This window comes from Dreissena polymorpha, chromosome 10 (genome assembly GCF_020536995.1).
Source record: "Dreissena polymorpha isolate Duluth1 chromosome 10, UMN_Dpol_1.0, whole genome shotgun sequence".
Classification (NCBI taxonomy): Eukaryota; Metazoa; Mollusca; class Bivalvia; order Myida; family Dreissenidae; genus Dreissena; species Dreissena polymorpha.
Genome location: NC_068364.1, coordinates 64,491,053 through 64,515,715, shown reverse-complemented (window position 1 = coordinate 64,515,715; position 24,663 = coordinate 64,491,053). Strand labels below are relative to the sequence as shown.

General features: G+C 39.4%; 1 protein-coding gene across 1 annotated transcript in view; it reads right to left on the bottom strand.

The window, feature by feature from the left end:
• The window catches only part of LOC127847386 (mRNA-capping enzyme-like), a 36,979-nt gene that overhangs the window by 11,916 nt on the left and 400 nt on the right, over positions 1-24,663 (bottom strand). Inside the window, exons 2-10 of the mRNA XM_052379255.1 lie at positions 22,062-22,162; positions 21,008-21,117; positions 16,636-16,739; positions 14,288-14,452; positions 12,154-12,184; positions 11,209-11,317; positions 9,476-9,576; positions 7,281-7,384; positions 5,168-5,269 (exon numbers count right to left, since the gene is read on the bottom strand). Of these exons, the coding sequence (XP_052235215.1) occupies positions 5,168-5,269; positions 7,281-7,384; positions 9,476-9,576; positions 11,209-11,317; positions 12,154-12,184; positions 14,288-14,452; positions 16,636-16,739; positions 21,008-21,117; positions 22,062-22,140 (905 nt within the window). The 5' untranslated portion in view covers positions 22,141-22,162. The remainder of the gene's footprint in view (positions 1-5,167; positions 5,270-7,280; positions 7,385-9,475; positions 9,577-11,208; positions 11,318-12,153; positions 12,185-14,287; positions 14,453-16,635; positions 16,740-21,007; positions 21,118-22,061; positions 22,163-24,663) is intronic.

Here is a 24,663-nt window from a genome sequence, read left to right as displayed (position 1 = left end):
GGACGTATTTCACGACGTCATCCGATAAGAAGTCGCCGATCCAAGTGTCTTTTAAACGTGGCAACTTTAAAAGACTGACTGTTTAGTCTGTTAAACAGGTTCAAAGTGTGTTGTGTCTATGTACATACTAAGTAATTCGTTTAAGTTCAGCTTTAATTATATGTAGATCTAACTGTTTTGTCATGTAATATGTTGTCGTCATGTAATATTAGGTTTCTCGTTCTATTGTTGGTGTACGATATTAATAGTTTAAAAACAGTTTTTGTCATTCAATTTTAACCATAAAAAGTAATCAACAACATCAGCTTCGAATTAACGACGGCAACGCTGTGTCAATATTTAAACACTTCCGGTGAACTTCCGGTAAAAACGAAAGTAGCATTCATGGAGTAATGGTACGGTAAACAAAGTTGACTTTTTCCCAACAGATGTTGACCGAATATCCGAATATCCGAATATTCGTTCGGAAGGGTGACCGAATATTCGAATACCGAAATCGGTATTCGTTGCCATCCCTACTAAATAGACAATCAAATCAATACATGTTAGATCTTTCTTATTAGATTCCAGATGTAAAGGTTTAATTTCCAAACATAAGAAACTGACAAGCAGCAAACGGCATAAAAACTGACGTTACTCGATGGCTGTTCTGGTTTCATGCTATTTGCATAGAGCTATTTTTGCTTTGCTTCAGAGCGGTAAATGGTTAAGAGCGGCTAAGCTGATATCCACCACAAACCATGCAACTACTGTGTACCACCTACCTAGTGCATCAACAACTGTGTGCTACCTACCTAATGCAATCAACTACTGTGTACCACACTCACCTAGTGCCATCTGGCTTAGCTGATGTCTACCACAAACCATGCAACTACTGTGTACCACCTACCTAGTGCCATCAACTTCTGTGTACCACCTACCTAGTGCCATCAACTTCTGTGTACCACCTACCTAGTGCCTTCAACAACTGTGTACCACCTACCTAGTGCCATCAACTACTTTGTACCACCTACCTAGTGCCTTCAATAACTGTGTACCACCTACCTAGTGCCATCAACTTCTGTGTACCACCTACCTAGTGCCATCAACTTCTGTGTACCACCTACCTAGTGCCTTCAACAACTGTGTACCACCTACCTAGTGCCATCAACTACTTTGTACCACCTACCTAGTGCCTTCAACAACTGTGTACCACCTACCTAGTGCCATCAACTACTTTGTACCACCTACCTAGTGCCTTCAACAACTGTGTACCACCTACCTAGTGCCTTCAATAACTGTGTACCACCTACCTAGTGCCATCAACTTCTGTGTGCCACCTACCCAGTGCCATCAACTTCTGTGTACCACCTACCTAATGCCATCAACTTCTGTGTTCCACCTACCTAGTGCCTTCAACAACTGTGTACCACCTACCTAGTGCCATCAACTACTGTGTACCACCTACCTAATGCCATCAACTTCTGTGTTCCACCTACCTAGTGCCTTCAACAACTGTGTACCACCTACCCAGTGCCATCAACTACTGTGTACCACCTACCTAATGCCATCAACTTCTGTGTTCCACCTACCTAGTGCCTTCAACAACTGTGTACCACCTACCTAGTGCCATCAACTACTTTGTACCACCTACCTAGTGCCTTCAATAACTGTGTACCACCTACCTAGTGCCTTCAACAACTGTGTACCACCTACCTAGTGCCTTCAACTACTGTGTACCACCTACCTAGTGCATTCAACTTCTGTGTACCACATACCTAGTGCCATCAACTTCTGTGTACCACCTACCTAATGCCATCAACAACTGTGTACCACCTACCTAGTGCCTTCAACTACTGTGAACCACCTACCTAATGCCATCAACTTCTGTGAACCACCTACCTAATGCCATCAACTTCTGTGTGCCACCTACCTAGTGCCATGCAACTACTGTTTACCACCTACCTAGTGCCATCAACTACTGTGAACCACCTACCTAATGCCATCAACTTCTGTGTGCCACCTACCTAGTGCCATGCAACTACTGTGTACCACCTACCTAGTGCCATCAACTACTGTGTACCACCTACCTAGTGCCATCAACTACTGTGTACCACCTACCTAATGCCATCAACTACTGTGTACCACCTACCTAGTGCCTTCAACAACTGTGTACCACCTACCTAGTGCCTTCAACTACTGTGTACCACCTACCTAGTGCCATCAACTACTGTGTACCACCTACCTAGTGCCATCAACTACTGTGTACCACCTACCTAGTGCCATCTGCCTAAGCTGATTTTCCCCACAAACCATGCAACTACTGTGTACCACCTACCTAGTGCCACCAACTACTGTGTACCACCTACCTAGTGCCATCAACTTCTGTGTACCACCTACCTAGTGCCATCAACTTCTGTGTACCACCTACCTAGTGCCATCAACTTCTGTGTACCACCTACCTAATGCCATCAACTACTGTGTACCACCTACCTAGTGCCACCAAAAACCATGCAACTACTGTGAACCACCTACCTAATGCCATCAACTTCTGTGTGCCACCTACCTAGTGCCATGCAACAACTGTGTACCACCTACCTAGTGCCATCAACTACTGTGTACCACCTACCTAATGCCATCAACTACTGTGTACCACCTACCTAGTGCCTTCAACAACTGTGTACCACCTACCTAGTGCCATCAACTTCTGTGTACCACCTACCTAGTGCCTTCAACAACTGTGTGCCACCTACCTAGTGCCATCAACTACTGTGTACCACCTACCTAGTGCCATCAACAACTGTGTACCACCTACCTAGTGCCATCAACTACTGTGTACCACCTACCTAGTGCCATCAGTTTCTGTGTACCACCTACCTAGTGCATCAACAACTGTGTGCTACCTACCTAATGCAATCAACTACTGTGTACCACACTCACCTAGTGCCATCTGGCTTAGCTGATGTCTACCACAAACCATGCAACTACTGTGTACCACCTACCTAGTGCCATCAACTTCTGTGTACCACCTACCTAGTGCCATCAACTTCTGTGTACCACCTACCTAGTGCCTTCAACAACTGTGTACCACCTACCTAGTGCCATCAACTACTGTGTACCACCTACCTAGTGCCTTCAATAACTGTGTACCACCTACCTAGTGCCATCAACTTCTGTGTACCACATACCCAGTGCCATCAACTTCTGTGTACCACCTACCTAATGCCATCAACTACTGTGAACCACCTACTTAGTGCCTTCAACTACTGTGCACCACTTACCTAGTGCCATGCAACTACTGTGAACCACCTACCTAATGCCATCAACTTCTGTGAACCACCTACCTAGTGCCATCAACTACTGTGTACCACCTACCTAGTGCCATCAACTACTGTGTACCACCTACCTAATTCCATCAACTTCTGTGTGCCAGCTACCTAGTGCCTTCAACTACTGTGCACCACCTACCTAGTGCCATCAACCACTGTGTACCACCTACCTAGTGCCATCAACTACTTTGTACTGCCTATCTAATGCCATCAACTTCCGTGTTCCACCTACCTAGTGCCATGCAACTACTGTGTACCACCTACCTAGTGCCATCAACTACTGTGTACCACCTACCTAATGCCATCAACTTCTGTGTGCCACCTACCTAGTGCCTTCAACTACTGTGTGCCACCTACCTAGTGCCATCAATTACTGTGTACCACCTACCTAGTGCCATCAACTTCTGTGTACCACCTACCTAGTGCCATCAATTACTGTGTACCACCTACCTAGTGCCATCAACTTCTGTGTACCACCTACCTAGTGCCATCATTTTCTGTGTACCACCTACCTAGTGCATCAACAACTGTGTGCTACCTACCTAATGCCATCAACTTCCGTGTTCCACCTACCTAGTGCCATGCAACTACTGTGTACCACCTACCTAGTGCCATCAACTTCTGTGTACCACCTACCTAATGCCATCAACTTCTGTGTGCCACCTACCTAGTGCCTTCAACTACTGTGCACCACCTACCTAGTGCCATCAACCACTGTGTACCACCTACCTAGTGCCATCAACTACTTTGTACTGCCTACCTAATGCCATCAACTTCCGTGTTCCACCTACCTAGTGCCATGCAACTACTGTGTACCACCTACCTAGTGCCATCAACTACTGTGTACCACCTACCTAATGCCATCAACTTCTGTGTGCCACCTACCTAGTGCCATGCAACTACTGTGTACCACCTACCTAGTGCCATCAACTACTGTGTGCCACCTACCTAGTGCCTTCAACAACTGTGTACCACCTACCTAGTGCCATCAACTTCTGTGTACCACATACCTAGTGCCATCAACTACTGTGTACCACCTACCAAATGCCATCAACTTCTGTGTACCACCTACCTAGTGCCTTCAACTACTGTGCACCACCTACCTAGTGCCATCAACCACTGTGTACCACCTACCTAGTGCCATCAACTACTTTGTACTGCCTACCTAATGCCATCAACTTCTGTGTTCCACCTACCTAGTGCCATGCAACTACTGTGTACCACCTACCTAGTGCCATCAACTTCTGTGTACCACCTACCTAGTGCCATCAACTTCTGTGTACCACATACCTAGTGCCATCAACTTCTGTGTACCACCTACCTAGTGCCTTCAACAACTGTGTACCACCTACCTAGTGCCTTCAACAACTGTGTACCACCTACCTAGTGCCATCAACTTCTGTGTACCACCTACCTAGTGCCTTCAACAACTGTGTACCACCTACCTAGTGCCATCAACTTCTGTGTACCACATACCTAGTGCCATCAACTTCTGTGTACCACCTACCTAGTGCCTTCAACAACTGTGTACCACCTACCTAGTGCCATCAACTACTGTGTACCACCTACCTAGTGCCACCACAAACCATGCAACTACTGTGAACCACCTACCTAGTGCCATCAACTACTGTGTACCACCTACCTAGTGCCATCAACTTCTGTGTGCCACCTACCTAGTGCCATCAACTACTGTGTACCACCTACCTAATGCCATCAACTACTGTGTACCACCTACCTAGTGCCATCAACTACTGTGTACCACCTACCTAGTGCCATCAACTACTGTGTACCACCTACCTAGTGCCATCAACTTCTGTGTGCCACCTACCTAATGCCATCAACCACTGTGAACCACCTACCTAGTGCCATCTGCTTTCCAGCTGCACTTGTAAGGCTTCTTCCTTAGGAAGTCTATGTTGTTAATATCCATGGAAACCGGCTGCGAGCCAGGAAAGCCGGACCTTGTAGACAATACATAGTGATAACATATTTGCAACAATTACAAAGGCTGTCTTCAGACAGCAGGCTCAAGTAACCATTCTATTTTCGTCCTGGCTACGAGCAATGGTAATTGCTATTTTAGTCAAGGTTAAACACCTTGGTCATTGACCGCACATGATGACTCTAAAATGTGTTAAGTTTCAATTTAATATGCGTTTCCAAGCTATGACCACAAACATCAATCTGAATTTTCAATTTACAAAGAGGCCATACTTCTAGTAACTTGCTGATCTGTTAAATGACATGTCAGAGTCATTTGCCTTGGCCTGTGGTCCAGGCCTTTCCCCAGGGCATTTAGGCAAAAGGGTGCCACTATTTTAGGTCTTAAGTAATGTACATAGACCCCTGTGCATTAACAAAATGCTGGGGAAAAGCCTGGTGTTCTTTTATATGTAATGACATTGAATACTTACTTGTTTTATATCAATATCTTTTTGTTTTCATAGGGACAACAAGCATGAACACATTGTCTGTGATTGGTAAATACGAAAAAGCATTCAATCAGGTCACATCCTTCAACAAGAGGCCCATGAGGGCCTGAATCGCTCTACTGCTATAAACACTGTGCAAGTTTGGAAATAATAAGATGGAAACTGTGTACTTAAACGCGCAAACAGGAGAATTTTCTCAAATTCAAGGGGAAATTATTGTGTACTTATTTCTCCAATACTGCTCATATTTAATAGGGTTCAAATTCTCATTGATATAAAGATACTGTGCAAATTTGGAAATAATTGGATGCAAACTGTGGAATTAATTGCATAAACAAGCGGGATTTCAAAATTTTCTCATATTCAAGGGAAAGTCATTCTGTATTTATTGCTTCGATATTGCTCTTTTTAAAAAAGGGTTTGAGTCCTCATTGATACAAAGACACTGTGCAAGTTTGCCAAGAATTGGATGAAAATTATGGACTTTATCACATAAAAAAATGGAATTTTCATTTTTTTCTCTAATTCAAGGGGAGATAACTCTAGACTTATAACTCCTATATTGCTCATTTTCAATAGGATTTGACACATCATTCAGATGAAGACACTGTGCAAGTTGGGAAATGATTGGATGAAAACTGTGGACTTTATTGCATAAACAAGCCTTATTTCACAATTTTCTCAAATTCAAGGGGAGATAATTCTGGACTTTTTACTCTAATGTAACCCATTTTCAATAGGGTTCGAGTCCTCATTAATATAAAGACACTGAACAAGTTTGAAAAGAATCGGATGAAAACTGTGGACTTTATCGCTTAAAAAGTCTTACGCACGCACGCACGGACAGACGGACGGACGGATGACGGAAACCATGCCATGACATAAGCTCTCCAGGCCTTCGGCCAGAAGAGAGCTAATAATAGTCTTAAACACGTCACCATAGAAATTGGAGCACAAATGTAACAGGCATTCTGATTGGTCAATATTTTTATTCGAGAAAAAATTTGAGGCCTTAAAAGTTTACAGACATCAAGCCATGTTTAACGCAACTTGATAAATTTCAATCACTAATGAAAAACACATTTCACAAAATGAGAAGCTGTAGTGTAGTGGATATGGTGTCCACCTAGCCTCTTGAAGGTCTATAGCTTGATCCCCATTGTGGAAGCGTTCCATAAATCTCCCCAAAAGACACAATACTTCTTCTACTCAGGGAACTGACTAAAAAGTGTTTCAATAAGCCTTAGGCTTTCAATTCCTTTGAGCATAAATAAATAGTCCGTGCTCTGTGAAAAAGGGGTTAAATGCATGTACGTAAAGTGTTGTCCCAGATTAGCCTGTGCAGTCTGCACAGGCTAATAAGGAGCGACACTTTCCGCATTAACTTTTTTTGCTAAGAAGAGACTTTTTTTAAACATAAAATATCAGCTTGTGCGGACTGCACAGGCTTATCTGGGACAACACTTCACGCACATGCATTAAACCCCCTTTTCACAGAGCAAAGCCCAATTAGTCTAAACTGAATGTCAAGCAGACTAACCCTTTCCACCCACACATTTCCTGCACCTTGCGCTGGACGCTGCCAAGCCGTGGCTGGTCTGTCACCTGCTTGACCCCTGTGACCCCGTCAACAAACTTGGCATTCTAAAAACATATACATCTCGCTCTAGGCTCATTAACAAACAAACAAACTGTAGACAAGTGGATGTTAAAATTGAGTGTAAAGGTAAAATATTAAAATAGAAGAAAGAGCTCGGAAATGAAAAAATACGTCTTATTCTAACTTGATCTTTGGATCAATTTGGACCTATTTCCTTACAGTCTATACAAGTATATTGCTTGTAATGTTACACAGCAGAAAAAATTTCAGCATCAGCAAACCCTACATACAACTACATTTAAAACTGAAAGTTGAAAGACAAATATGCAGTTAATACTTTAAGACAAATATTCAGTTAATACTACAGTTATAACTCTAATAAATAATGGCGTTAAAACTTTGACAAAAATTGCCATATTGGTTTATCATTTCTACGTAAACCGGGTAATGTTGTAAAAAATAGCAAAATATCAATCTGCAAGAAAGCCAACTGCGTTTATGATTTATAGCCCAACCAAGCCCTAAGGTACTTTAATCCTGTCTTTCATACAACCGGAGGTTTTAATATGTTTATTACATATATATTTATAAATGTTTATAACATATTGTTTAAAATAGGTTTATAACTTCATAACTATTTTACTCTTAAGTATTTCGTCAACAAACAAGAGCACCGCATAACGGGTGCCACGCTCGGCTGCGAAAGCTTGTCAGAATGTTTTTTGTTTTTTTTAAAGGTCACAGTGACCTTGACCTTTGACCTAGTGACCCAAAATGGGTGTGGCATGTAGAACTCATCAAGGTGCATCTACATATGAAGTTTCAAAGTTGTAGGTGGAAGCACTTTGATTTTAGAGGCAATGTTAAGGTTTTTGTTAAAGTTTTATATTAGAGGTCACAGTGACCTTGACCTTTGACCTAGTGACCCAAAATGGGTGTGGCGTGTAAAACTCATCAAGGTGCATCTACATATGAAGTTTCAAAGTTGTAGGTGGAAGCACTTTGATTTTAGAGGCAATGTTAAGGGTTTTGTTTAAGTTTTATATTAGAGGTCACAGTGACCTTGACCTTTGACCTAGTGACCCAAAAATGGGTGTGGTATGTAGAACTCATCAAGGTGCAACTACATATGAAGTTTCAAAGTTGTAGGTGGAAGCACTTTGATTTTAGAGCCTATGTTAAACTTTGATATTAGAGGTCACAGTGACCTTGACCTTTGACCTAGTGACCCAAAAATGGGTGTGGCGTGTAGAACTCATCAAGGTGCATCTACATATGAAGTTTCAAAGTTGTAGGTGGAAGTACTTTGATTTTAGAGCCAATGCTAAGGTTTTAGAAAGACGCCTACAGCAGACAGCGAACGAGCTGGCTATGACAATAGCTCGGGTTTTCTCTGAAAACAGCCTTGCTAAAAACTGAAATTAAGCAACAACACATGTTCTTTAAGACAAATATGCACTTAATACTTTTTGAAAGGCTTCTAAATAGTGCATTTAATTTTACATGAGTTTTGAAAGAAAAAAATCACCATTTATGACTGAGTAAGCTTTTTATTATATGAGCTGCATTCTGGGACAACTGGGCGACTGGACAGGTGTTTTCCATAACTAGCCTGTGTAGTCTGCACAGGCTAATCATAAATGACACTTTCTGCCTAAACTGGGTTTCCTTTAAGAAGAGACTTATTTTTAACGAAAAACACAACAAAATTAACAAGACTATTGCCAAGCAATATATGTCCCCTACCGGCTCCGCCATTGTCAGAAATATTTATATTTTTTTTAAATATATTTGTTGCCATAGCAACCAGAATTTTCGATGTAGGAACAAAATGAAATGACGTGCATAATGTCCTTCTTGCCATCTATCCATGTTTCAAGTTTCATGAAAAAATATTAAGAACTTTTAAAGTAATCCCAGGATCCAGAAAAGTGTGACAGACTGACGGACACACAGAGCGCAAACCATAAGTCCCCTCCAGTGAAACCGGTAGGGGACAAAAAGTGTTGTCCCTGATAAGCCTATGCGGACCACACTGGCTAATCTTAGACAGCACTTTACCCACATGCATTTAGCTCCACTTTCCCAAGCCAGGCTCATATAGATACCCAGGCCATTCTGCTTCTCTGACTCACCTTTTTCACCACCTCTGCCTTGAACCTCTTGCGCTGGCCATTCTGGTCGGAGCCATCAGCCTCTATGAGATTGCCATCATCGTCCACACCTTCCTCAGTCTCTGAAGCCAAATACAGAACCCACGTAAACAGCCTTTACAAGTTTCGGTTTTGCCAGCACTCAGATACACAGTTTGATGCGTTTGCAGTCCCTTAGAAAGTCTTTTTTATAATAGATTCCTGTTTTAAAGGCTTCATTTCCCCTAAGGTATAGATACGCAGCAAACAGCATACAACCTGAACAGCCAGCAAGTTAACCGCAGTCAATCTGGTTCTGTGCTGGTTGCATATCGCCATTTTCACTTTGCTTCTGAGCAGGGAAAGGGTTAATTACACGTTTAATTATATTATTATTGCTCATCTGTCAACAATATTCACTGTATTAAACACTCACATACAAGAAACCACATTTGCTACCAGGGTTTTCAGTTTCTGCATCAAAGTCTTGTAATTTTTTTATTTAAACAAGAGCACCGCATAACGGGTGCCACGCTTGGCTACGGGTGCAGTTTTGGATAAATGAAAGCTTGTCAGAATTATTTTCATTTTTTTTTAAGGTCACAGTGACCTTCACCTTTGACCTAGTGACCCAAAAACGGGTGTGGCGTGTAGAACTCATTATGGTGCATCTACATATGAAGTTTTAAATTTGTACGTAGAAGCACTTTGAATTTAGAGCCTATGTTCAAAACCTTAACAAAATGTTAAGGTTTTAGCACGACTCAGACATTAGACGACAAGGCTGTGACAATACCTTGGGTTTTCGCCAAAAACGCCGAGCTAAAAATTACACAACCAGGCAAATATCCTTAATCTGCAAAAAGCATTTTTAATTTCTCAGAAAAAGTCTCTGCTGTGCTTTGTTTGCCAAAAAGGTATGTGCTAAATGCTATCAATTATTTTCTTACCATGACACAATTTCTAATATAAACACTGTCTAACTGTCACACATTTTCTAATATCAACACCGTCCTATCATCACACCATTTCCAATATCAACACTGTCTTACCATCACACCTTTTCCAATATCAACACTTGTCTTACCATCACACCTTTTCCAATATCAACACTGTTTAACATCACATCTTTTTGTATATCAACAGTTTCTTACCATCACACCATTTCCAATCTTAACACTGTTTTACAATCACACCATTTCCTATATCAACACTGTCTTACCATCACACACCATTTCCTATATCAACACTGTCTTACTATCACATTTTCCAATATCAATATTGTCTTGCCATCACACCTTTTCCAATATCAACACTGTCTTACCATCACACTTTTTTCAATATCAACACTGCCTTACCATCACACCATTTCCAATATCAACACTGTCTTACCATCACCCCATTTCCAATATCAACACTTTCTTACCATCACACTATTTCCAATATCAACACTTTCTTACCATTACACCATTTCCAATATAAACACTTTCTTACCATTACTACACCATTTCCAATATCAACACTTTCTTACCATCACACCATTTCCAATATCAACATTATCTTACCATCACAACCATTTCCAATATCAACACTTTCTTACCGTCACACCATTTCCAATGTCAACAATGCCTTTCCATCACACCATTTCCAATATCAACACTTCCTTACCATCACACCATTTCCAATTTCAACACTTCCTTACCATCACACCATTTCCAATATCACCACTGTCTTACCGTTGCACCATTCAGGCAGAACAGGGGCAGGGGGTGTGTCTTCTATGTCACCATAGCGATGGAACAACTCCTGTAGGTAGTCCTGTTTATAGATGCCTGGGGGTCGGGCCTGAAGGAGAGGGGGATTCCATGAATTAGATGTGATGTCACAATAAACAGAACAAGAGATGTGTTCGTCATAAACACAATGCCCCCTATTGCGCTGCTTTGAAATAAAATTTCAATATATCATTTGGCAGGTTTAAAATTATCTCCCTTTTAAAGCTTATTACTTCCCTTGGATTGTATTTTTGACTTTTGACCTTGAAGGATGACCTTGACCTTTCACCATTCAAAATGTGCAGCTCCATGAGATACACATGCATGCCAAATATCAAGTTGCTATCTTCAATATTGAAAAGGTTATGGCCATGTTAAAGTTTTCAGACGGACGGACGGACGGACTGACTGACTGACTGACGGACAGTTCAAATGCTACATGCCAACCTTCCGAGGGCATAAAAACAGAGATTTTCCTGCATGAGTGTTGGGTAAGTGTTGAGTTACTGGACTTTGGTAAAGTAAATGTTTCTTCTTTTAAACATCTTAAAACAAAATCTGACAGTTTTCTGTCAAAATTCACTATGATTTAAAAGGCTAAATATGAACATAATTGTATGAATTATTTTCAGGAAAACAATTTACTTTTATACATTTCTCATTTTCGTTCCAAAGTGAAAGTTTTGTAGAAAAATTGATCTTCTATTAACTGCCATCTTACTGGTTTATACCATGATAAGCCAAATAAATGCTTTCAAAAGCTTTCAAAAGCTCAATGCTTTTAAATAAAATATGCAATCGTCAATATCAATAATATATAAGTTTGATATTTAATGGGCTTTGAAATAAATGAGCTTACTGGTGAATTTGAAGACAAGTGAAATGAAAGATACTAAAAGTGTATACCTGAGCATATAACTGCACTGCTGCATCCACACTAAAATGTAAGAAAACATAAATGTCAGTCACAGGCAAATAAATTAAACATCAATTATCACTAGTTGTACTATTTTTGACATGGTAGTGAAACCAAGTGTTGTCATATTAAACCTACTGATAATCAACTCACCATAAAGAATAGTAACAAGGGCTGTTTGTAAAACATGCATGCCCCCCATATGGGCTGTCAGTTGTAGTGGCAGCCATTATGTGAATACGTTTTCTGTCACTGTGACCTTGACCTTTGACCTAGTGACCTGAAAATCAATAGGGGTCATCTGCCAGTCATGATCAATGTACCTGTGAAGTTTCATGATCCTAGGCCTAATTATTCTTCAGTTATCATCAGGAAACTATTTAACTGTTTCGAGTTACTGTGACCTTGACCTTTGACCTAGTGACCTGAAAATTAATAAGGGTCGTCTGCCGGTCATGATCAATGTACCTATGAAGTTTCATGATCCTAGGCGTAAGAATTCTTGAGTTATCATCTGGAAACCATTTTACTATTTCAAGTCACTGTGACCTTGACCTTTTACCAAGTGACCTGAAAATCAATAGGGATCATCGGCCAGTCATTATCAATGTACCTATGAAGTTTCATGATCCTAGGCATAAGCATTCTTGAGTTATCATCCTAAAACCATTTTACTGTTTTGAGTCACTGTGACCTTGACCTTTGACCTAGTGACCTGAAAATCAATAGGGGTCATCAGCCAGTCATGATCAATGTTCCTATGAAGTTTCATGATCCTAGGCGTAAGCATTCTTGAGTTATCATCCTGAAACCATTTTACTGTTTTGAACCACTGTGACCTTGACCTTTGACCTAGTGACCTGAAAATCAATAGGGTCATCTGCCAGTCATGATCAATGTACTTATGAAGTTTCATGATCCTATGCCTAATTATTCTTGAGTTATCATCAGGAAACCATTTTACTGTTTCGAGTTACAGTGACCTTGACCTTTGACCTAGTGACCTGAAAATTAATAGGGGTCATCTGCCAGTCATAATCAATGTACCTATGAAGTTTCATGATCCTAGGCGTAAACATTCTTGAGTCATCATCCGGAAACAATTTTACTATTTCAAGTCACTGTGACCTTGACCTTCAACCTAGTGACCTGAAAATCAATAGGGGTCATCTGCCAGTCATGATCAATGTACCTATGAAGTTTCATGATCCTAGGCCTAAGCCTTCTTGAGTTATCATCCGGAAACCATTTTACTATTTCGAGTCACTGTGACCTTGACCTAGTGACCTGAAAATCAATAGGGATCATGTGCCAGTCATGATCAATGTACCTATTACGTTTCATGATCCTAGGCCTAAGCGTTCTGGTGTTATCATACGGAAACCATCTGGTGGACGGACCGACATGTGCAAAACAATATACCCCCTCTTCTTCGAAGGGGGGCATACTCAAATTCATTCATTTTTTCAGGTTCTTCAAAACTTTGGCAACATAACAACGGGCTCACCAAAGACCCTGACCAAACTGTTTATATTTGAGCCTCACTCTGGGAACACAGGTTCAATCCATCTGCATAAAGGGTCAGCCCTTGTTAGCCTGTGCAGTCAGCACAGGCTCATCAGGGACAACACTTTCAGCTTTTATGAAAGTTTTGTTTTTTTGTTTAAAGGAAGTCTGTTCTCAGTAAAAATCCAGATAACGCAGAGAGTGTTGTTCCTTTTTATTACCACATTTTTTTAGCGCCCTTTTCATACAGTATGTGCGTTCAGAGGCGCTTCACATTTTTCCCCTGGTCACTGGGTCATAAGTCGTCCGTTAGCATATTTGGCGCAGTATGAGGCCACGGCACATTGGATTATTTCCCTCACAGGTACCCATTTATACACCTGGGTGGAGAGGAGCATATGTGGGATAAATTTCTTGCTCAGGGAAATTTGAGTGTTCAGGGCGGGATTTGAACCACGGACCTCTCGATCTCTAAGCCAGCGTCCTACCATTAGACCACTGCTCCCACTTATTATGCTCCCTTCTCAGCATGTGAGACTGCTTTACGCCGTTTTCTCATAGGGAAGCTCATTAAGATAAAAACTTTTTGTTTCAGTAAATAATGACAACGATGCAAACCTCCAGTCCATGCGTTCCACTATATAGGCAATGATAAGGAAACCAGTCCTGTTAAAGCCATGCGTGCAGTGAACTCCTATCATCTCAAGGGGCTTCTGGTTCTTGAAGCGGGCACACAGCTGAATGAATTCAATGGTCTGCTCCTTAGAAGGCGTCTCACCATGACTACAACAGACACCGTGTGGACAGTACATACATAGTAAATTTTTCTGTACGGTGTGTTTTGGGTCTAATGTGGGGCCGAATATCGGCCAAATGTCAATGACATTTGACAATACAATGTCAACAATAGATGTGTTTGTCAGAAACACAATGCCCCCTATTGCGCCGCTTTGAAGCCATATTTTTACCTTTGACCTTGAAGAATGACCTTGACCTTTTACCACTCAAAATGTGCAGCTCCATGAGATACATATGCGTGCCAAATATCAAGTTGCTATCTTCAATAGTGAAAAAGTTATTGCAAAACTTTAACCTTGACTTTAACCAAGGTTAAAGTTTTGGGACAGAATGACAGACAGACAGACAGGCCAAAAACAATATATCCCCGATCATTCGATTGGATCCGTAGGCATAAAAAGTACATATTTTTCACAAATGACAACCTAAATTGCCATTTAAAGTTACTTTTTTTTTAAATTAAATCCCAACATTTAGTCCCACTAATCAGCTCTAGAAGTTTAACTTTAGTGAATATAATATTATTGTAAGCAAACAACGAAACATGCCCAATACATGTTAAAGCAATGTGATTTTTTCCAATCCAAAAATTGTCCAAAAAAAAAATCACTGCTTTCACACCATTAATGTGGCCTCTTAAGTGGTTAAAAGTGTCTTTTAAGATTTGACCATGTGATCTACTTTTTGTTTGGAGATTTTGAACACCAGTCAACCAAGATACTTTAAAGATAACCATTCTGACCAAGTTCCATCAAAATTGATTCTAAACAATGGCTTCTGGAATGGTCACAAGGTTTTCCAAAGATTTGACCTGGTGACCTATTTATGGGCTTACATGACCCACTTTAAAACTCATCCCTAGTATTGTCAAGATTCTAACAAAAATTCAACAAGATTGATTCATAAATGTGGCCTGTACATGTGTAAAAAGTTCTTTTTTTTCCAGATTTGACCCGATGACCTTGCTTTTGGATCCATGTGACTTCAAACTTGGCCTAGATATTGTAAAGATTAACATTATGACTAAGTTTCATCAAGATTGAAAGAGGAATATTACCTCTAGGTGGTAATGAGCTAAAGGTGGGGACCCATGATACAGGACCCAGGACAAATGGTGGCCACAAGCTTACCATGAGCACTCTGGGTTCTTACTAAGGCAAGCGCCACATACTGGTGTGTAACCCTTTGCATGCTGGGAAATTAGTCGTCTGCTAAAATGTTATCTGCTGAATTTCTTAAATTAGCATTTTATTCGATTTTTTTTCAAAGAATACTATCAGAATAGCAAACAGTTTGGATCCTGATGAGATGCCACGTTCTGTGGCATCTCATCTGGATCCAAACTGTTTGCAAAGGCCTTCAAAATTCGGTTCCAGCACTGAAAGGGTTAACATCCATTAACTTTGAATTGTGAACCCTACAATTGTAAAGTCACGTGATCCTGCACCCTGTTGTGGTTTGATAACAAAGTAGAATGAAGTGACATGTGGGACAGATATTTGGTCCTCTGTTTGGTCTTTGTATCTTAATTTGCTTACCTGCTAGCTATTTTGTAATATAGCTTTGTGATACATAGATGAAAATGTGATACATTGATTAACCCTTTACCACTTAGAAACATGAATGTACTTTTACGCATTAGAAGTCCCTTAGAAAATGAAATTTAATTAAAGAACTTTCTTACTAGATTCAAGTTTTAAAGGCTCTATTTCCAACCCTTAGTTATTGATAAGCAGCAAACAGCATAAAACCTGAACAGACTGCAAGCTACTCGCAGGCTGTTCTGGTTTTATGCTGTTTGCACATAGCCATTTTCACTCTGCTTCTGAGTGGGAAAGGGTTAATATTGCTGCAAGACGTTCCTGACTTGTAAGGTGGTTCTGGATGCCCGTTCAAGACATGTCAGTTTTTAAAGTTATATTCCTAAATGTTCTCAGGAGTGAACATTTCATGAGGAGTGAACATTTCATGATGGATTAAAAAACAAGAAATGAAAATCTGCAGCTTTAAGTATGTACAATACATACTAATAAAATGCAGCCTCTAGTGAAAAACTTAGTACTCTATTTTAAAATGGAAATTTTTCTTTGAAACTGCTGAACAATAAATGAAAACTATGCATTGCTTCTACGCTGACAATCTTCTTATATGTCAGTAATATATCTTACCCTCGACACTGCATTTTCACGTATTTACAACCCAGCTTCTCCACTTCTGAACTTTCATAAAATCGTGTTGTATTTGTCAGATCCACAAGAAGACCAAGCTTTTTCTAAAAAATAATAATTTCAATAGCACATTTTATAACAAGGCATGTACTTGAGCAGCAAGTATGTTGTAAAACAAATTTTTAACGTAAAATTCATTTGAATTATTAAATACTTACCTGTTATCTCTAGCTAATCCCTTTCCAGGGATTTAATTACCCGGAAAACTTTAAGCGCTGGGAATCATCCACCTCTAATTAATAAAACCAAGTCAGGTTAAACATAGTACAATGTAACCTAACCGGAAAACAAGAACAACACCTCATCTTTCCTTTACAAAAACATAAAATGTCGATGAGCGGGGTGGGAGGTGGGACTTACCGATAACAGATAAGTATTTAATAATTAAAATGAATTTTACATTAAAAATTTGTTTTAATATCATAAATACATACCTGTTATCTCTAGCTGATTTTGAAGCTGTGGCGGGAAGGTTCGCATATTTTTTCCCATCACAGCAGAACCCATATTTAGGGTTTTCAGCCAGAGATAGTAGATCATGTCCTTAGATTATCTTCGTTAGTACCATATTGTACGTACTTAATTCTCTGATGGCCTAGAATACTTACGCCATAGAAGAAATTACACTTTGAGCCACAACAAGAGGACCCAACATATACAAATTATATTGTTGGCACTCAAGAGAACGAAAATAAAAAGAGGAGAAGGTGGTAGGATTCTTCCAGAAAGCAGCTTGAAGCACTTCAGACAGTGGGGTATAATTAATATATGCCCACGAAGCCGAAAGAGCTCTTAATTCATGTGGTCTTATCTTAAACAGGGATAAATCACTGGATGAAAGAGAAGAATAAACTTTCTTTATTGTCGAGGCTATCCAACGGGAAATAGAAGCCGCAGACACATTGCCACCCCCTTTTAATGGAATGAAAAGTCTTTTACGAGAACCTCGAATAAACTTTACTCTCTTAAGGTAGAACTTCAAAGCCCTTACCGGGCAAAGGAGTCAATCATCATCTTCATGTCCACAAGTTCTAGAAAGACTTGGAACTTTGAAGGGTTTGGAAGCCATAGAGGGAAGTTGATTTTTAGCAAGAAATCCTGGCTGACATAATAATGTAACAGATCCATCGATAGCAAGATGTAGATCGGCTGCGATGAGACCGGGATCTTCTGGAATAGCGTCTCTGTGAACGACGACGTGATCGCTTACGCGCGTAGCGGCGATGAGAATCGCTCGATGAAAATGAGCGTGTCTAATGTCTACTCCTTGATGACGAAGATTCATTCGTCGATGACGAGTTGGAAGAAGAGTCATCCGATGATGAAGATCGATGCCTTCTTCTGACCGGTGACCGGACCGGACTGGACCGGTGAAGGTGACCAGACCAGTCACAGATGACCAGACCGGTGACTGGCCAGTCATATCATGACTGGACCGGACCGGTGACCGGCCAGTCATATCATGAACGGTTTCATCACCGGCCAAAGACCGTAGAATGGCGGCTGCCATTTGGTCAGACATTGATTGATCCGTAGGTCCACGATCAATGTCGCTGGTATGTATGGTGGGAGTCATACAGTCAGACGACAACAGACAGACAACACCACCAGCGGTGTCCGGTGACTGAAATGTCAGCTGGTCATCCGTGACCAGTGAAGTCACCGAATCATCAACGTCCATTAGAGGTTCGTGGCGTTTGCGGCTGATCGACATCCGACGGCGACCAGCTTGTGTCCATATGTGGTAAGACCATAAATTGCACACCGCACATTTTTTAAGTAGAGTACAACCAGTACATGCCAGGCAAGTGTCGTGAGAATCCCACCTTGCCTTGATGTGACCACACGAACCTCTCTTTTGTAAGTTCATTTCTGAAAACAAGGGACAAAATTGTCACAAAACCAGGTTTTCATTGTGAAAAAAAAATCTGATAAAGGGAGAAAACTCAAACTGAACTTTTGAAATGAACAAACAAAATTAACCCCCTTTGTAAGTTTGTTTTTAAAAAAAATCTATTTTTAGTCGTGGCGACCTTGACATTGGAGATATTGACGTGATTCTTTCGTGCGACACACCGTCCCATGATGGTGAACAAATGTGCCAAATGATTTTAAAATCTCACAATGAATGACATAGTTATGGCCAGGACAAGCTCATTTATGGCCATTTTTGACCTTTGAACTCAAAGTGTGACCTTGACCTTGGAGATATCGACGTAATTATTTCGCGCGACACACCGTCCAATGATGGTGAACAAATGTGCCAAATGATTTTAAAATCTGACAATGAACGACATTGTTATGGCCCGGACAAGCTTGTTCCGCCCGCCCGCCCGCCAGCCAGCCAGCCCGCCCGCATTCGCCAATCTAATAACCAGTTTTTTCCTTCGGAAAACCTGGTTAACAAATGAAACAGAAATATCCTAAAACAGACAAAAGCAATTGTTAAATTCAAACCACAATGTAAATAAACAAACGCTGTACAAATGCCCTCAATTATTTATTGAGGAAAAAGGCACGAAGTCCTCATGGATTACCTATAGAAGGAAAAGGAACGAAAACCTCGTGGTGCACGTGCTCATGTACATGAGCACTATAAACAAAGATACCCAGCAAAAGCAGAATTATAACAAAAACTGAAATAAAAAGTATAAAAAAAATAAACCGAATAATATACAGAAAAGATAAATAAAATTTATCATTCAAACTCAGACAATAAAAACGATTAAAAGGACGAAAAAGTCCTGAGCCAAAATAGGCGTGCACTCGTGGTTTTCCGGAAAGGAAAGATGAGTTGTTGTTCTTGTTTTCCGGTTAGGTTACATTGTACTATGTTTAACCTGACTTGGCTTTCTTTATTAGAGGTGGATGATTCCCAGCGCTTAAAGTTTTCCGGATAATTAACTCCCTGGAAAGGGATGAGCTAGAAATAACAGGTATGTATTTATGATATTAAAACACTTTGTTGAATAAATATGTTTAAACTAATGTTTGTGCGTAAAGTGTCATCCCATATTAGCCTGTGCAATCCGCTCAGGCTAATCAGGAACGACACTTTCCGCTTAAATTGGATTTTTGCTAAGAATAGACTTCATTTAAACGAAAAATGTCATAAAAGCGGAGTGTCGTCCCTGATTAGCCTGTGCAGACTGCACAGGCTAATCTGGGACAACACTTTGCGTACATGCATTATGCCAAGTTTTCTCAGAACATGACTCATATAGTATGTGCCGCATGCAACACCAAAATAAATCTATTGTAACAGAGCGACAGACGCTGGAATGAGGCATCAGAACAAAAACTAGAATTGTTGCTGTAATGGTGGGTTTTGACAAATGCTAAATGACAACAAGTTTGTGTACTGTACTTTTATCACTTTTGTGATTTATTGCTCAAGATTGTACTGTAAAAACTGAATAAAATTTGGGTGGTGGGCTATGAAGCAATTATAAGATTTTAAATAGCTAATTTCTTAACAAACAAACAAAATAATTTGTAAAGCAAAAAGAAATTCCATTTTTACTTCACTTTTTTACAATAGAAACAAGATACAGATTTTACTATGCAGAGCTATACATAGAGGGACATTGATTTTCATTGTCTATTAAATAGTTTAACAATTCATTTTTTGATCAGTTTGTCCACAGAAAAATAGCAAATTCTTATGTAGGATTCAGACTAGAAATACTTACATGCAAAGATATTTTTTACAGTTTACTGTACGGGTAATCCCACATGAATCAATAGAATGAATAACAAGACATAAGCCCATATGGAACAAACCCCCCAGCCCCCCCACATGCCAATTTTGCCTAAAAACGACACCAATGTCAAAAACAAGCTGCTTATAAACAGAGCTGACTTTAGACCTCTAAGTGTGACATTTTATGTAGGGAATCCAGTGATACACACGACATGGCATCTTTATTCGTGGTAAGTTTTTTTTTTTATTGTATAATGAAATACAAAGTTACAGGTGGGACAATCTAATTCAACCTCTAACCTTGACATTTGAGGTAGGGAGGCAGGTGTTACACACGACAAATTGTCTGAAGATGGTAAACATTTGTGATAAAATACTTTAAAAGCCAGTAAGAGGTAGTGTACAGGTGTTAAACAAAACATGTCATCTTATGATGGTTAACTCTTGTGCAAAGTAATTTTAAAATCCATAACAAATAATACATTTTTATATAAATTGAAATACAAACTTACCAGTACCTTTAATGCTTATAAAGTCCACAGGTATAGAGGTATAGAGCTTAAGTTTGTGAGTTAGAGATATGTAGTGTTTTATCACTCAAATGTATACCTTGTATGTTTTCTGGGATTCGATCAGCATTCCGACTGTAAAGCGACTTTCCTCTGGCACATCTTCATCATATTTGGAGTCTAGTGGCGTCTTAAAAGGCACAAACGTGTCTGAAAACATTTTTTGATAATTTAAATATATTATTTTCTTTGTGGTTGATTAAGGATGAGTCCTTTTTACATCGTTTTGTACTGCAAATTCTGAGTCTAAAACAAGACAGCCTTTTTCTACTTTACTTTTTGGGAAAAAGAATCAGGGTTTAAAATTCTCATTTGGGAAAGTATCTGAGTACTGGTAATTACAATCTTGGTATTGTCAGTATCAATTACAATGAAAACATTGATTTAAAAAAAAGACTCTTAAATCCAAAAAATGTTAAGATTTTTCACAGCTTTTACAATATGTGTTGGTGTTAATTCATTTGCCATGGTTAAACAATCTCAAACATGATTAAGTAGGTTTACCAAATGTATCATCAAATATACCTAAGTATGGGAATGGGTTAAACATTAGATAATTAAAACATGGATAACAAGGGTAAACAATGGGTGTGGCGTGTATAACTCATCAAGGTGCATCTACATATGACGTTTCAAAGTTGTAGGTGGAAGCACTTTAATTTTAGAGCCAATGTAAAGGTTTAAGCATGAGGCAGAAATCGGACGACGAGCTGGCTATGACATTACCACGGGTTTTCTCCGAAAACAGCCGAGCTAAAAACATATACGTAAAAAAATATTAATTTCTTATTCCGTTTGTAGCAGCGATTTTTTTCACCCAATCAGGAAAGGTACTGGTACAGTACAGGGCAAACTTAGGGTGAAAAAAACAGAAAGTGGGAAAATTTAGGTAATGACATCTTCAAATTGGGAATTAATTGTTAATTGCTTGGTACTTAATTGCTCACCAACCCATCTAAATATTCTTAAACATGCTTTTGAGTAACTTTTATTTGTTTGTTAAAGTGCCTTTAATGGTTGTTTTTAACAGAAGGAAAACATCACTGAGTAGGGACTTGGGTAAAAAACTAAATATTGTTGTATGTTTTACTAACCCACAATCATTTGTCCTTTCCGTGGGCAGTGAAGCCATCTTGGAGGCGGGCCTTGGTCTGGACGCTTTGTCTTTCCCATAGTAAGTGTAATCAAGGCATCCCTGTATTCAGACTTGTCTGATATTGATAACTGTCAGTGTCGATGTGAAGAAACATTCTTTTTGTAAAGTTCTATATTTATTTTTGAACTTACAAGTTACAGTTATCATCGAAAGAATGTTGAAATTGAATGCAATATTAATAGGCAAATATTACAGAAAACCTCATAACAGATGCACAAAGCTGTGCAGTCTGCAACTAGGCTTACCTGGTATGCAAGGCTATCAAATATACAACTACTGGACCTTAAATCAGATTCATTATAACCAAGCTATGTAATATCAGGGATGGAAACTAACGTTTTACGATTGGTTGCCCACACGGGCAACCATCATTAGTATTTTGGTTGCCCAGCTTAAGACTAACGAGCGCAGTACGATGTACATGTAGTGTCATGTGTATATAAGACTTACTTTAAATAAAAGATAACTAAACAAAAACATTGCTTAATTGACAAACTTTCTGTGTATTATGTTCTTATATAAGACTGAGTTAAATCATTTCATTGGCTTTGAAAAATGAATTTTATAAAACTGATTATTAACTCACAGTCGCCAATTTGATTAAATGCATACATGCCATAATTTTTAAGGTCCAAAGCGGGACATTCCATAAAAAATTGTCCGGACATTTGACCAAAAAGCAGGACACCTAAAACCATCTATCATTCCACCTTTACTGTAATCAGTATAGTACTAACAAAAACTCTTGATACTTTAATTCAAGACATAAAACATCTGATATGAAGCATGAAATCTTAAACATAACATTAACAGTTTTATTAAATAAGACAATAGCAAACAACGAAGATAATATTCATCTTTTTAGAGTACAAAATCTGGAACATTACGACAACAATACTCATGATATTACTTTCAATGGCAAACATTAACGCAGGGGAGGCTATCCAGTACACTGAAAGTACGGGTTACAGTAAACTATCTACCGAACAGTTACATCAGCTTGACACGGAATGCGCGAACAGATGTTTTTTAAGCATGTATCCATGCGCAGTTTGTTACTTGTCAATCGTCGCGGCTTAATTGGAGTAGGGTCAAACTGTCATGCATAGCACCTCGTTGTTTTTAGCTTAATTGGAGTAGGGTCAAACTGTCATGCATAGCACCTCGTTGTTTTTATTACAATTACACCCAATTACACTGGACAGGATAAGTATCACTTATTGGACTGTTTGTTGCAATTTTGGTATATTGCACATTCGGATTATCCCGCTATTTTGGAACTAAACATTAAATGTAAAAGACTCATGAATGTCGTAGAATTAATTTTACAAAACAATTGTTTTGTAAACCGTTTGAAACAAAGACAAAAACAAACACATTTTCAACATTTATTTCATTATAATACAACTATCGATAGCAAAAAGCGACCACTATCTTAAAGACCACCATGGTGTGAATGCCTGATAAAATCAATAATTAGCCAATAAATCGCTGATAAGGTGTCATAAACAACACTGGTACACACGAGTAGGATCGGATTGTTAATTGGGGGCAATAAAGGGATTAGCAGTGGTAAGTGTAAGCGAAACAGAGCTTGAATAGCGAATTTTATTGGGAACCTTACATAGTTTTTTACGAATGTCGGGACAAATCATCTCATATCGGGACGCCGGGACAAAGGGCCCAAAAGCGGGACTGTCCCGCCGAGATCGGGACGTCTGGCATGTATGTTAAATGTTTAATTGCAATGAATTGTCTCAAGCTTAAAAAGCAAGTTGCCCAGCCAGACTACTAACTTTTGAATTTGAGTTGCCCAGGCAAAAATGTACTGGCCTCGGGCTCACGGGAAACCACTCATTTCCATCCCTGAATATGGAACTTTTACACCAAATATTGCTGCTTCTTCCTGTATTTGCGCGATGATGATCTGAAATATTAACTTTATGATGCTATATTCTTAAATCTATTTCTATAACGAAGGAATGTAGTTGACACTTGTTCGTAGACTAGTTTCATTTCATTGTTCCTCAAAAATGTGTAACTCTCCAGCTCTGGTCTACTTCCTACCATTAAGTTATAAAATGGTAATTAAAATGAATGTGTTTTAATTCCCTTTTATTATTGTTTGAGTTGCAATGCTATGAGGTTAAATTTTATTTACACTTAAATGTATCATGAATATTGCTGGGCCAAGTGTGAGGTTGAGCGCTCTAGAACGGGTTTAAACCCCAATCATGGCCAATGATTTGCATTGATCGTTCCTGGGCGATGACCCCAGCTTTATTCTTTTATGTGTTCATAGTTCGTAGTTTCATTTCATTGTTCCTCAAAAATGAGTAACTCTCCAGCTCTGGTCTACTTCCTACCATTAAGTTATAAAATGGTAATTAAAATGAATGCGTTTTAATTCCCTTTTATTATTGTTTGAGTTGCAATGCTATGAGGTTAAATTTTATTTACACTTAAATATATCATGAATATTGCTGGGCCAAGTGAGAGGTTGAGTGCTCTATAAGTATAACGGGTTTAAACCCCACCAT